Below are 13,483 nucleotides of genomic sequence, written 5' to 3'. Positions count from 1 at the left end.
CTACCGGAGGGCTGGGCACACAGAGGAAGGTGCTCAGAGACAAACAACTGCCAGGCAGCTCTGCCCACAACAGCACAGAGGAGAGGGCAATGCCCCGTGAGCACAAAGCAGGACTACTGGAGGGCTGGGCACACAGAGGAAGGTGCTCAGAGACGTGGGCTGGTGCCAGGCCCTGTCTGTATTCCCTGGGCCAACTCAGAGAGCTGTCCAAGGATGGAGGTGGTAGAAATCAGTCCCCTGCCACCCTGCAAGCATTTTTAATCTTAAAGGGGACTAGGGAGAAATGAGTGATTTAAAAGCCCCCTTCGTTTATTTCATCTGGCTGTCAGCACAGCCTTGCTAGGAGGGACGGTGCTCTCAACAGTTCATCTCCATTTCCCAGCATCTGCCCTGCTCCCCTGACTACTAATCTAGGCGGAAGCTACAGCAGATGAACAAAGCGGTCCCTCCCAGAGACACCAGTGGTAGGAAGCCTAGAGACAGAGGCAGCAGAATACAAATGAAGCCGACTTCTGCCCAGGGACGGAGGTGTACCAAACTCTGGCCCTGGACAGTTCAGGGAGGCGGCTTGGCTCAGTTCTGCTTGTGGGGCTCAGCACATGGCCTCTGGCAGCTCTGGGGATGATAAACTCCCCGTGTGGGCCTGAGGGGTGGTGTGGCCTGGTCACTTCACTGCAGCCTTTCACAGCTCTGCCTGGGGAACAAGCGATGGGAAGAAGTTTGCTTTTGTTAAAAGATAGGTTTACTTCTTTAGCAAGGAAAGAATTAAATTAAATTCAACAATTAACAGGGTTCCACACATACCCTTCTCTGCTGACATTTGCTGTTCAGGTCACAGCACACAGTGTGGGAATGGTGATGCTGTTGTTGACAGAGAACAAGAAAGTCATACGCTGAGGGGAGCAGAGGGAGGGCACCTCATGGTGAGATCAGCCTTGATCTGCCACTGGATTACAGGGCCTCTGAAGCAGCTGATTAATAATTCTGCAGGAGCCCTTGAGCTGGAACGGCGGGCGGGTGCACCGAGTCTAATAATCCCCAGTCATCAGAACAAAGGAAGGACAGGAGCTGCATTCACAGCTCTGCATTGTGAAACTGGAAATCTAAAAGAAACAGGGGCCCAGTCCTTCCTGACTGTGTTTGTCAACCTAGCTGCTGCTCGTTTGTGCTAAATGGCTACTGTGCTTTTTGAATCCAAAATCTGATTACATTTAATTAGCACCGGCATCTGGGATTTCTAATACACAAAGAGTTATTAAAGTAACAAATCTTTCTAAAATATGTTCTCCAAGAAAGAACGTGTTAATTTATGCAGTAACAATTTTTAACGTGAGCGAATGAACATGGAAACTGTAACAATTATGAATTCTGTGTAGTCTAATTTATAAGTGAATTTTACTCCAGACAATAATCTATTCAATTTAAATGCTCAATACTGGGAGAATTTGAACAGACACATTTTTCTTGTTCTACTTAATACATAAACCAGTAACAAAGTTACCCAAAGTTCTGAGTGCTCTCCTTTTGTCCAAACATTCCACAGACTCAAAGATTACATCGTTTTGACATGTGCTTCCTATATGCTCACTTGGTTGCTGCCTTGGAACAAATCAACCAACCCACCGAACCCACAGAGAAACTCCATGTTCCTGCTCTTCATGATTCAAATGGGGACAAGGCCTGGCAGGAGGCAGTGGGAAGGCCCTGTACAGCATTGCTCGTGGGTACTATCTGTGGGTGTGTATGCAGAGTACGGCTGTATGCCTCTACAGGGTCAACTTAACACTGCACCAAGTCCTCTGTGGTGCGTGCTTTCTGTCTGTCTCAGACCGCGTGACAATTTTGTTTGCAGAAGGCAGGCAGGCTCAAAGTAACTTATCCAAGGTGCCCGAGCAGATCTGCAGAGGTGCCAGGATTCATACTAAGATAATGTGACGACTTCTCCAGCCATGCTCAGAGCCAGCGCAGGCCTGGCCATCTTTTTGAACGCAGTGAGGAATACAGAGAAAGGAGGAAGGAGGTCTGGGAGGAGGAAGTCCTGTGAGGGAGAATAGAAGCAAAGGACACCAAACAGCTTCTGCCCTTTCTAACCCACAGCCATCAGAGAGGGGGTTCTCAGATGACTATGCTGAGGCCCAGAGAGGCTGCAATCCAAGGGAAGGCAGACCTAGCATAGGCCTATCTAGCTGGGAAGCTAGCTCCTGAACTTCCCCAGACACCGGCTCACAGTGTGCAGCAAACACCGCCACAACAACAACCCTCTCTAGGGGTTCTTGCAGCATTACAGAATTCTAGCTCTCCATTTCTGGGAAGCCCATGCATACTGCACAGAGAGCAGAAAAGTGTGTCTGCAGACAGTGAGGAGAAGGGCAGTGACCAGAGAGCTATGTCCACTGCTGTACACAAACAGTGCCAATATATGTTCTGTGCTCATGAGGGGTGTATTCAGTCTTCAGGCCACCATCCCCATAGAGGAACAGCAAGACCCGTGTTGCTGATGTCCAGGAGAATTGCTACCAGGATCCATGTGAGGACTCATATCCATATGTGATGTCATACAATAATGATATATAATAAATATAAATAAAAACCATGTGCATGCAGCCTGGAGCTGTGGGTAGTTCTTTCTATGTGGGGGTTTCTCTGAAACTCACTAGACCAGGCTGGCCTCAAACTCAAGAATCTGCCTGCCTTTGACATCCTAGTGCTGAGATTAAAGATGTGTACCACCACACCCAGCCATGAATGGTTCTTAATAGGAGGAAAGAATGAAGGCCTGCCCAAGGCAATGGAAGGGCAGAGTTAATTGACTCTCCCTTCGATGAGTTCAGAACAGAGGGTCTGTGGGACATGTAGACAGAACCAGAAAAATAGACTGGTCTGGGCTATAAATGATGATGATATGTGTATGCTCTTGCACACATGCACATTCATATGTACACACTCCACACACATCCATGTACCTATCTATCATCTATCAATCAGTCAATCAATCAATCAATCAATCATCCACCTATCTGGCTGTGTATTATGGCTTTATAAGTAACTTTCCTCTATTGATTACTAACAATTTTTTCTCTTTAAATTATTTTTAATACAATAAAACCCCTCTCTATGGAAAACATGTCAATCACAAAAAGATAAAGTTTTAAAATAATTCTTCATATTTTACCACCCTCAAATGATTTTTATAGATTGCTTACTCAATCATATAGTATTCATGTGAGGCAGGCACTGTTACTATTTTACAGAGGATAAAAAGGAGGCTCAAAAGAGGTAGCTGGTTTGCTTGAGGACGCCCTTCTTGTCAGTGACAGAAGTGGTTTAAACCTGGGTTCTGATTTCCAACCCAGGCAAGTCACCTAGCTGCAGTTGCCTTTTAAATCGGTGCTCTTGGGACAGTACTAGCCCTTCTGACCAGGTGAGTACCCGGGACATAGGGGTGAGTGTCCCGCCCAGCAGCTTCATCTGTACCAGCCGCAGGTAGAGTTCGCCCTCTGTACAGTGATGGGTCACACGGTGCCTCTGCTCAGTGGAATATCAGTATGCTGTGAGAAGCAAAGGCCTGTTACAGGAAGCAAGGAGTATGTCACGGCTAGGCGAGGCTACTCCTGAGAGTGGTGGGTTGCTAAGGAAGCGATCTGTGAAGTCACGCTCACAAACTTCCTTACAGGCAGAGGGAATCTGAAGCAACAGAGAACAGCCCTCTCTCGGGCTGGTTGTGCACTAGAGCGGAATGAAATGGTCTTTACAGGTCTGTCTTTCTCTGTGAGGTGCTTTCAAAACTACGTACACACGTAAACACACACCCAGCTGCATATCAGATTTGCCCATTTTACTGGATGAATGTAAATTTTAAAAAAGAAAACAGAAAAAAAAAAAAGAAAAGAAAACAAAAGAACAGAACAGAAAAGAAATCAAGTGTCCACAAGAGCAAGTCATTGCTAAACATGGCCAGGTCTAGCTGAGCTGTGCTAGCTTCAAATCAGCATTAGTCAGCTCTCAGCTGCTTGAGAAATGAGGAAAAAGATCAAGTCTGTGGAGAGTTCTCCCACCGATTTTCGTTTTCTGTGAGAAGGAACAGATGACCCAGGGGCTGTGACAGAGGAGCAACGATCTGCTGCCAAGGAGAGGGTGTGGTGCGAGAGCTCAGCCTCACCTCGAAGCCCTGGGCCCAGCTGGGGGCTATGGTAACTTCTGGAAGGATCGTGGGACTGGGGATAGGGAGGTGACTGTCAGTAGAGTTCTAGGGAAGGCATAGGTGACACAGAGGGGGAAGGATGAGGGTCAGAGGACCCTGCTGTGGCAGTGATCAGCTGAGATACTGCAGCAGCTTCAATGGGCTTACATGTACCAGCACCGACACCTCAAATACAACAAATTCATACTCATTCTCTCTCTCTAAGGTTAAGATGTCCCCGACATTCTCCCTTAGCTGCTGCTGCCAGTGCCACCCTAACCATAACCGACACCTGCCTCCTGGCAAGGGCCTTTAGCTTCTTTGTCCCTGAATGGTAACTGGCTCTTTCCAGTACAACTACAACCTAACCATTTGTTTATTCTCTAGCAGCCTGGTCCTCTGTATAGTAAAAAAAGAACAACAGCAAGTGACACTGTCCAGTTCCTACTAGCTGGGGCTAGGTTAGACATTCAAGTGCTTTCCAGTAGTTGCAAACATGCACAAACAGGTAAGATGCATTTGCATTTAAAAAGTAAGTAATCTGCCCATGGACGAATCACCCACCTTGCCCAGGGCCCAGGTCAGTGGGTACTGCTGGGCTTTGCTGCATGAGTTTAATGTTCTTGTGCTCTTTCTCATGCTAGCCAACTGTCCTTACGTGCCCTGCCCTTAGGCTTCCTCTGTGTTTCCCGCCTCCCTCCTTTCTTCCTTCGATGTGGAATTTTAGTTTTGTGCATGCCAGTCTCGAACTCCTGGGCTGATGAGATCGATCTGCCTCAGTCCTCAGACCACACAGGTCCTCTGCTTTGGTCTGGGTATCGTCTTAACAACTTTTAGCCAAGTTCCTTCGATAAACAAGCTATTCAAACACTTGCTATGGATTATTTAAGTGACTCCAGATGGACAGAATTTAGTGCAGAGCTTATGACTAAACAAGAACTAGCTCTTATTTTGAAATGTCCAGGTCACTATGAGGAACCCCAAATGATTCTAGTTGCTTCTAGAATGCTGTCAAGTGGAGGGTAACCTTCATAGGCTCTAGGCCTGGTCTCCAATTCCTCTTTGACTTCCCCTCACAAGCCAGGTATGCAGGTATGCAGGTATGCAGGTATGCAGGGGGTGAGTGTGGGGCTTGTAGGAGACAAAGACACATGAAAGACCTGTAACAGAGCTCCACAATGCAGTGTCCTCGTGTCCTGTGCTGTCATACCTTGTGTGTGTGTCCGTCCGTGGTGACAGACATTTCAGAGCACCCTGAGATGGGAGACTCACAACTGTTTTGCAAACAATTGTCATTTATGGTCCTAAAATAGCTACATTTGGCACATGTTTCAGAACACTGCCTGCACTCCCATAATCAACGCGTGGCACGGCTGTGGCCTGCGGGTGACATAAAACCCGACTTGCAAATATTATTAGGCACATGGACCAGCTGTCTAGAGGAGCTTATTAATCCCCGGCAGGAACGTCAGCATGCAGCACACATGTCATCTGCAGAATACATTGGCAAATACATGCCAGACCTTTCCAACTCGTGGACAGGCCAGGGCAGGGCAGACCCAGTGGAGGAACTGGAGGAACAGCTGGGCTGGCCAAAGCTGGAAAAGGAAAGTCTCTCTAGTCCCCTGACACGTGTGAATCTGAGAGGTTGTCCCTTGAGACTTTTTCCATAAAATAAAGGGGAAATGGGACTTAGGACTAATTCTCTCTGGTTTTCCATTCTATTCTCTGATTCACTGTCTTGGGGGGAGACAGTAGGCACAGCTCAATAGCACACCCGATCAGGTGGGCTGTACTGTTTTCAAATCCGGATCTTCCACTTGTGAGCTTCGTGACTTGTATGAATGAACCTGCTAACTCTGGGTCTGTTTCCTGCCCCTTCCAGGTCCTGATGTGCCTCGGCCTTTCCTGGCTCCCAGCTGCAGGACAGCACAGACTGCCCGTCTCTCCTGCCATACTCCAGCTCCTGTAACTCTTATTGCTTACCCTTTCCAGGGTTTGGCCCGCATCTGAAGACGGTTGACAAAGGTAAGAGAGAAAAAATAATATTCTAGGAGGGAAAGGTAAACCCTTCTGTCAGGGAAACGCTGGACAAAGGACTGAGGCTCGTCCCTGGGAGGGGTGCAGACTGTGGTCTGGATGTCATGGCGGGGAGGCAGGGCAGAAAGGCAGTCATGGCGGGAAGTGGGAAGGAAGGCCGTATGGCCAGGCTCAGAGGGCCCTGGACGGGTTCCAGTGCAGAACCTGACATGAGAGGTGCCAGCCGCCGGAGGCCACAGTCTTAGGCACCCTTACGAAGGATGCGTGACTTATGTTCCCAGTCCATTGCAGCAGTACTCTGGTAGTATCTGCTGGCTCCTGGCCCGACACCTCCCATTCATAGATGGGTCAAGGGTGTTAGCCACAGACTACGGAGTTCCAAGTCTAGTTAAAAGTGCATTGCCCCCTCTGCCACGGAGACCTTCCCATACACAGACGGAAGCTCCTGGGTTTTATTGGAGCCATTTCCTAAATCAAACATTCTGGTTATCAACCCTCACATGCTCTCCCTCAGGGAAAGGCCTCTGATCATATTCACTCAGACCCTATTGGCATGCCCTGTCACCAAGTCACATCTGCATCCCTCTCTGCTTAGAGATACAGCCTGCTTTTGTGACCCCTGACTTTGGGTGTGTGGCTGTGTGCATGCCCCCTCACCCCCCCCCCCCCAGGATCCCACAAGGACAAGAAGAGATGGCATGTGTGGAGGTGGGAGGGAATTCAAATAGCTGAGTGGTTTATCCGATATGCAGCAGAGCACTTGGATAGTGTCAGTACCTAGGCAGGGCCCTAGTTTAACATCTTCTCCCATCATTCATTGCATTTCTATTCTGAGTCAAGTGAAAGGCGGAAGGAATTGCCAAAAATGAGAGAAACAACTACTATTCAACAAAAAACTGTAGAATGCACCATCCTGTAATCCATCGCAGCTACCGCTCAGCTTGCCTGGAGTGGTCAGGCTTCGGTTAGTTTCACCAAGGAACCTACTCCCTGCCTGAGTCCCAGCTTTAAGGCCCACAGAGGCCTCCGCTGTTGCCAGTTCCTCAGTGCTATGCGTGGACACTGCCACGCAAGCAAGCAGCCAGCCAGGAAGGCAGAAAACACCTTGGGAAGTCTTTCCTGACATCTGATGCTTGACTAACCAACAAATGACTGCTCCCCTCCCCAAGTGGGTTGGCTTCTGGTCTGGTACATGGTTTACATAAAACTAATGTCTAGGACCCTTTGCCGGGGTGGGTGAGGCAGAAGAGAGAAGGCTTCTCCGGCATGGCAGTCCCCCAGGTCCTCCAGCCCATTTCTTTTCTCTTCAGTGCTCTGCAGAGCCCAGTCTCAGGCTGGGCCTGGCAGGGCCTGGCAGGCAGCTGCTGACTAGATCAGGATTCACCTCCATGTGCAGAGCACTGCAGGCTCTCTACCAGGAGGTGCCTTTGCTCTGGCGCTACCCACTTCTGTTGCATTCTGAGCCTTGGCTCTCCTGCTATTTATGCTGCTCCCCATTTTCCAACACCACGCCTGTTCCTTTGTAAAAGACTTGGATTGTCACCTGATTTCTGCTCAGAGGTTGCTAATGGAGAACGAGCTATAACTTGGCTTCCCATAGCCTTCTTTCTCCAAAAGTGGAACACCATGGGCCTAGATAGTTCCCAAAAGCCAGGCAGGCCATGGGAACAGACACCCACTCACTAGACCAACGCTGCACACGCCTACTAAATCCACTAGTCCCCACCTGAGAACTGTGCAGCTCTTGCCAGATCAGACAAGCAAAGGGAAGAGGGAGGAAATGAAGGTAAGGAGGAAGGCTGGACAGGCACAGATCAATCAGGAGCCATTGCCCTGCAAGTGCCCACCTTGTCTTGCTGTGTATTCATTGTCTTCAATCAACCGAGCCAATCCAAAGTCAGCAATCTTGCAAATGAGTCCATTCCCCACTAGAATGTTTGCTGATCGCAGATCTCTGTGGATATAATTCATGCGCTCAATGTAAGCCATTCCTGCAGCAACCTGTGGAAACCCAGGGAAGGGGTACAGCTGTTACACCACAACGCCTTGAGTGTCCGTGCCGGTACAGCCACAGCCTGAATCAAGACCCCGGGCCCACCTGTGCCGCCATGTCCACAAGGTTTGGCAACTTCAGAGCTCTTCCTTCACCATCTTTTAAGAAGTCAAGCAAACTTCCTATGAATGAAACAAAACAATTTTAGGTTACTCAGAGAGGCAAAGATTCCCAACAGTGGCTGTATTTGATTTCCTTAGTGGAAGGAAAAGGGAGATGAACAGGACAATCACATCAATGGAAAAAGAAAGCTTTGAATGAAAAACAGAAACCAAGTTTATGGTTTAAGAAGCGAGTTGTAGCTTCTGAAAATAAGCAGAGACAAAACAGTTAGTAAAACCGGAAGAAATGAACTTCATCTCCTTTTATGTTGTCACAAGAAGGAACCAAACCACCCTCCACGTCCCAGTCACCGACATACGGGGCTGACGTGGAGAGGCAGCTCAGGTGAGCAGGCTGAGGCTCTGACCACTAGTGACAGTATTTCTGGAAGGGCCTATCCTCAGGCTCTACCCACTACATCAGGGGTCCCAGAGTCTGACACAGATGCCTGTGTTTTAGAAGATCTCTAGGTAACTCAGGTACAAGGGAGTTTCCAAATTGCTGACTTATTTTCAGATTTTAAGCATCCGAGGAATATGGGTGGGGCAGGAGCTTCCTAATTAGATCCCAGCCAGCCACGCCTCTGCCCCAGCCAGCCAGAGCTTCAGAGCCACTCATGTAAGGCTGAGTGAGGAGGCATGGATCTGACACCAAGGCGGAGATAATCATTTGCAGGAGCTGGGGCACTGATGGCCGTCAGTGAGGGTTTTTTTTTTTTTTTTTTTAATGCTTTAATCACAAAGTTATTTACAAAATAACCCTGGATCCAAAGGGCATATAATCTGCCAGGAAAAAAATTCCAATTACATTTTAAAAGAAAGTACACAGAGAAGAAAAATTACCCTGGTGTCTTCTGATGTGCAATGCACAGCCTTTTAAGGCTGTTTCTTGTTTGGCTCATTTATTTTTCCAAAACAAAGTGATCTCTGGCTTCACTCCCCAACAATGCTGGTTTGATTATAATGATGTACACATGCTCACGTGTGCATCAACACATGCATGCACAGAGAGGGGAGGGAGGTAGGTTATGACTGCGTGTCACTTCCCCACCTGATGTTTAAGGGGGAAGCTGGGGGGAAAGATGTTGAGATGGGGACGGAACTCAACTCAGCAACCATCTGCTATTGATTACTTAGCGCTAAAAAGGGAAATTGAACAGAAGCCACCCATTCAAAATGGCAGCAGCTCTCACAGCCCTCTGCATTAGTTTGGATAGAAAATGGATGTTTTAAGTATGCAGAGGAACGTTCCTGATGTGGAACATGCAAAAGGCACTGCACTTCTCAGGAATTCAGGTGCAAACTCCATGTTCCCCCTTTTCTAAGTGTTATCCTGAGCGAGCAGAGTGGAATCCCTGAGGTTCCAGTCCCCAGCAGCCCCGTGAGGGGAGGGAGGAGGGAGGGGAGGAGGGAGAGGGGCCCAGGCCGACCTTTGCTCATGTACTCCGTGACGATGTAAATGGGCTCCTCAGACACGACCGCGTAGAGCTGCACCAGCTTGTCGTGCTTCAGCTTCTTCATGATCTGCGCCTCCTCCAGGAAGGACTCCGGAGACATGGTGCCTGGCTTAAGGGTCTTTATGGCTACTTTTGTGTTTCCGTTCCAGGTACCTACAGATACCCCAGGACAGTAAGTCAACCCAAAGGTACTCTTTCGATGGGAGAAATAATTTTGACCGGCAACTTTGTGCATAAAATCAGACTTTAAATTTTAAAACTTAAAGTAGTTCTTATGAGCAAAGACAATGGCAAGGACTCTGTCAAGTATTTAAGGAAAAACAAGTTTGTTTATAGCTGTTTATTAATTCACTAACTCTTCCCATTTGATATGCAGCACTTTTTTTTTAAAGCTTATGCATATAATTGTGAATTTACACCAGAAAGCTCTGGGCTCTTATTTAAGTCACGACAGTCTAGGATTTAGAACTGGCCTGGGTACCCAGTAGCTGTCCCTTAGATAAAGGAAAAGCCATCTTAGAGGCTGTGCCCCCATAAAAATCTGGCACATATCAAGGATGCTTGGAGTACGCCTTCCACTGTCTACTGGATGAGACACTTGACTGAGTCCTTCAGAAGACAAGCTAAGTGCGCCCGTAAGCACAGACCAGGAGCACACCGTCTCCTTGCCCATACTTTCCCAGGTAAGGTAAATTTCTCTGGCTTCCCATGAGTTAGTCACAGGAACAGTGACTTCTATCAGGTGGGCTGGGAAATCAAAGAGCAGCCAGGAAGGAAAAGTACGTAAATGTGCCATGTTTACGTACTTCTTTAAAAATCAAGCTGACCCGAAGGCCAGCCCTGGCTCATGGCCACTGTCAGTTCATCAGTAAAACAGGGATGGCTAGCTTGATGTTCTGTTCTCAAAAAATAAGACAGAATTCTGGCTTGTTCTATTTCTAACCAATGGCTTTGAAGGATAATTTTATAAAAGGAAAATAAAAATCTAATTTGAGATTCTATTGCTTACAATTTGAAAGAGAATCCAGGTTCACACTAAGATTTACCTAGGTGTCATCTATGACTTTCCACTCTAAGGGGTCTGTATCTCAAGCATTTATTATTCTGTTAAAACATTAATTACAACATGCATCCTACAGGGGAAAACCATGGGAAAAAGAACCAGTGGCAGGCGTAAAGAGTTCTTTTATCTCAGAGAGTGTCTGCCTCTCGGTGTAAACGGGAACTCTGACATCATGTAGGTGGCCTACAGGATCTGACTGATAACATTTTGTCGCTTAAGCACAGTGCCATCTCCGTTCCTCACTGCCTAGGCCCCAACCCAGCTCTGATGTCGTGTGGGAAACGCCTTGGTGCTTGTGTAACAGCTTAAGATGGACACCTGAAGGCCATCTGTCCTGTCTTATCTTTTAGACTCCAAGGAAGGGAGACCCTGATATACTTTGTTATCATTTTATGGACAGACATTTTGGGGAGGGGGGTCTAAGTCTGTCTGTAAGTAAAGTGGCAACTGACCCAGAGGGTTATAAAAGCCATCGCAAGGGCCCAGTGCAGATGTCATTACTGAAGAATGTGTACATAATGAAGATATGTGTGTATGGATTTGAGATCTACAGGAGATTTTAACCATGTCTGATATAATCCTTAAATAATCCAGTGAAGCAGGTACTATTCCAATTTTACAGATGAGGACTGGAGCAGAGGAGTTAAACAGGCCCTGCATTTATACTTAATCACCCAGCAAGGGTTTAGACCCAGGCCTGGTGCGCAGAGAGCCCGGGACCTTACTCTATGGCATCTTACCATCCTGTTTCACAGGAAGAGAAAGCGCCACCATCACTGGCTTCCTGTCCTGCAGGTGTTTAATGAGCCACATGATATAGGACAGATGAACAGTGAGGTGCCACTGACTTCTGCAAAGCTGGATGGCTTGAGCCCATCTAGTCACAAAGGTCACAAAGACCCTTAGGTCTTTGTCCCAATGGCCACATACACATTTCTGTTCAAAACTGTCCTTTTCATTGGCTTTGAGACGCAGCCAAAACAGAATGTGCCCTCTGCCTTACCAAGCCACACTTCAGCGAAACACCCCTGCCCCAGCTTCTTCTCCAGAAACAACGAGTCACGTGCCACTTCCCAAGCATCCTTAGCCAATCCAGAAGTTTGTGGGGTACAACTTGATGAAACCACAGTTAAGTTAAAACACAAACCATCAGCTTTCTCTACAGGAAAGGGAATTAATAAAGAAAACAGTCCTTATAATCCATAATCATGCATGCACTAGGGAAGATGGAAGGTGGCTTCCCTGACGGCAACACTGAGCCAGGTTGGAACATTGTAGCACAACTGGAGACACCTGTAGTTCTTGCCTGTTTCTATCTCTCTTTGAGAGATTCCAAATTTTTCCAAATAAAAGTTGAATAATTCAAACTGTCTGTTTGTCCTGATCATAAAACATCTTTATTTCCACCTTCCATCTTAATGTTCGGGATTTCCCAAACGAGGAAGCTAGTAAGAGAGTAATTGGATCTCAGCATACCCATCCATACTTCCCCAAACTGCCCATTTCCCAGTCTCTTGATCAACTGCAGGGATTCTCGAGGGATTTCCCAGACATCTTTGGTTTTGACAGACAGATCGGTAAGCCTTGGCATCCCTTTGTGACAGGGAACTACTAGGCGGCAGCAGAGACCTGCGGCTCTCTCTGGAGGAGCAGGGCAGCGGTGAGGGAGAGAAGAGCAGAAAATGTAACGACAACACGCACAGGCCACAGGAGATTCGACGCACATGAGCAAACATTTGCTGGAGGCAGATGAGGACGTGTCGGATATGGACCCCGCTCTACCATCGGGTACGCTCGCTGCTCACAGGCACGGCCTGCTTTAGCTTCTGTGTACTGAACTCGTATTTACTGCCTCAAATTCAAAATGCCCTTGCTACTTTCAAAAAGTACACATAAAAATAAAAACCGTCCCTCCCTGTCCCTTCTGGTACCCAGGGGTTGAGGGACTCTCCCTGGAACTTGTCTGTTTACAATGTGACTTTAGCATAGGAGCCTCCCACAGATCTCTGGTCTGTTAGAGCTAGCAGATCTCAGGAGGACACCTGGCCGCAGGAAGGATGTCACATTCTCTGTAGTGACTGCTCTGTCCTTCTGACTCTACCGCTCCTGTGTGCTCACATTGCTTCTTTGCAATTTTCTACTAAAAGCAAACAAAAACAAAAACACAACCTTTTAAACAGCTTCCTATGTATAATTTAGGAGTCTGGATTTAAAGAAATAATGGAAATTAACAACATTCATAGAAACTCAGTGACATGAAAAGCCAGGGGAAACAGTAGCTACCGTTACTGGGAACTTGGTCTCCCCACCCCTTCTTTTTGGAAAGACACTGACTAAACACCAACAGAGAGTAAGCAGTCAGGGAAAGATGGGGGGTCACAGAGATCCTGAACTGAGGGGGCCAAAGCCCCCCACATCCCTGGAAGCTCCTTGGATTCTAAGCACAAACTGTGGCTGTCTCTTTTCTGGGAATTCTTAACTTACTTTTCATTCTTTTTTTTTTTTTTTTTTTTTTTTTTTTTTTTTTTTTTTTTTTTTTTGGTTTTTTTTCGAGATGAGATGTTTAGGCAGGAAATTATTTATGTGTCA

At 47.3% G+C, this 13,483-nt stretch overlaps 1 protein-coding gene across 3 annotated transcripts in view; it reads right to left on the bottom strand.

The window, feature by feature from the left end:
* Positions 1 to 13,483, bottom strand: part of Fyn (FYN proto-oncogene, Src family tyrosine kinase) — a 195,916-nt gene that overhangs the window by 24,433 nt on the left and 158,000 nt on the right. For 2 of the 3 annotated variants that reach the window (XM_021204789.2, XM_029542455.1), the window contains 4 exons: positions 12,371 to 12,535; positions 9,805 to 9,984; positions 8,319 to 8,395; positions 8,068 to 8,221 (listed from right to left, as the gene is read on the bottom strand). In XM_021204789.2, the coding sequence (XP_021060448.1) occupies positions 8,068 to 8,221; positions 8,319 to 8,395; positions 9,805 to 9,984; positions 12,371 to 12,535 (576 nt within the window). Of the gene's footprint in view, positions 1 to 8,067; positions 8,222 to 8,318; positions 8,396 to 9,804; positions 9,985 to 11,897; positions 12,054 to 12,370; positions 12,536 to 13,483 lie in introns of all 3 variants that reach the window. The other variant, XM_029542456.1, reaches the window with a different exon arrangement.

Source organism: Mus pahari, chromosome 9 (assembly GCF_900095145.1).
Source record: "Mus pahari chromosome 9, PAHARI_EIJ_v1.1, whole genome shotgun sequence".
Taxonomy (NCBI): domain Eukaryota; kingdom Metazoa; phylum Chordata; class Mammalia; order Rodentia; family Muridae; genus Mus; species Mus pahari.
Note: the sequence above shows the minus strand (reverse complement) of the source record. Positions and strands in the feature narration are given on the sequence as shown.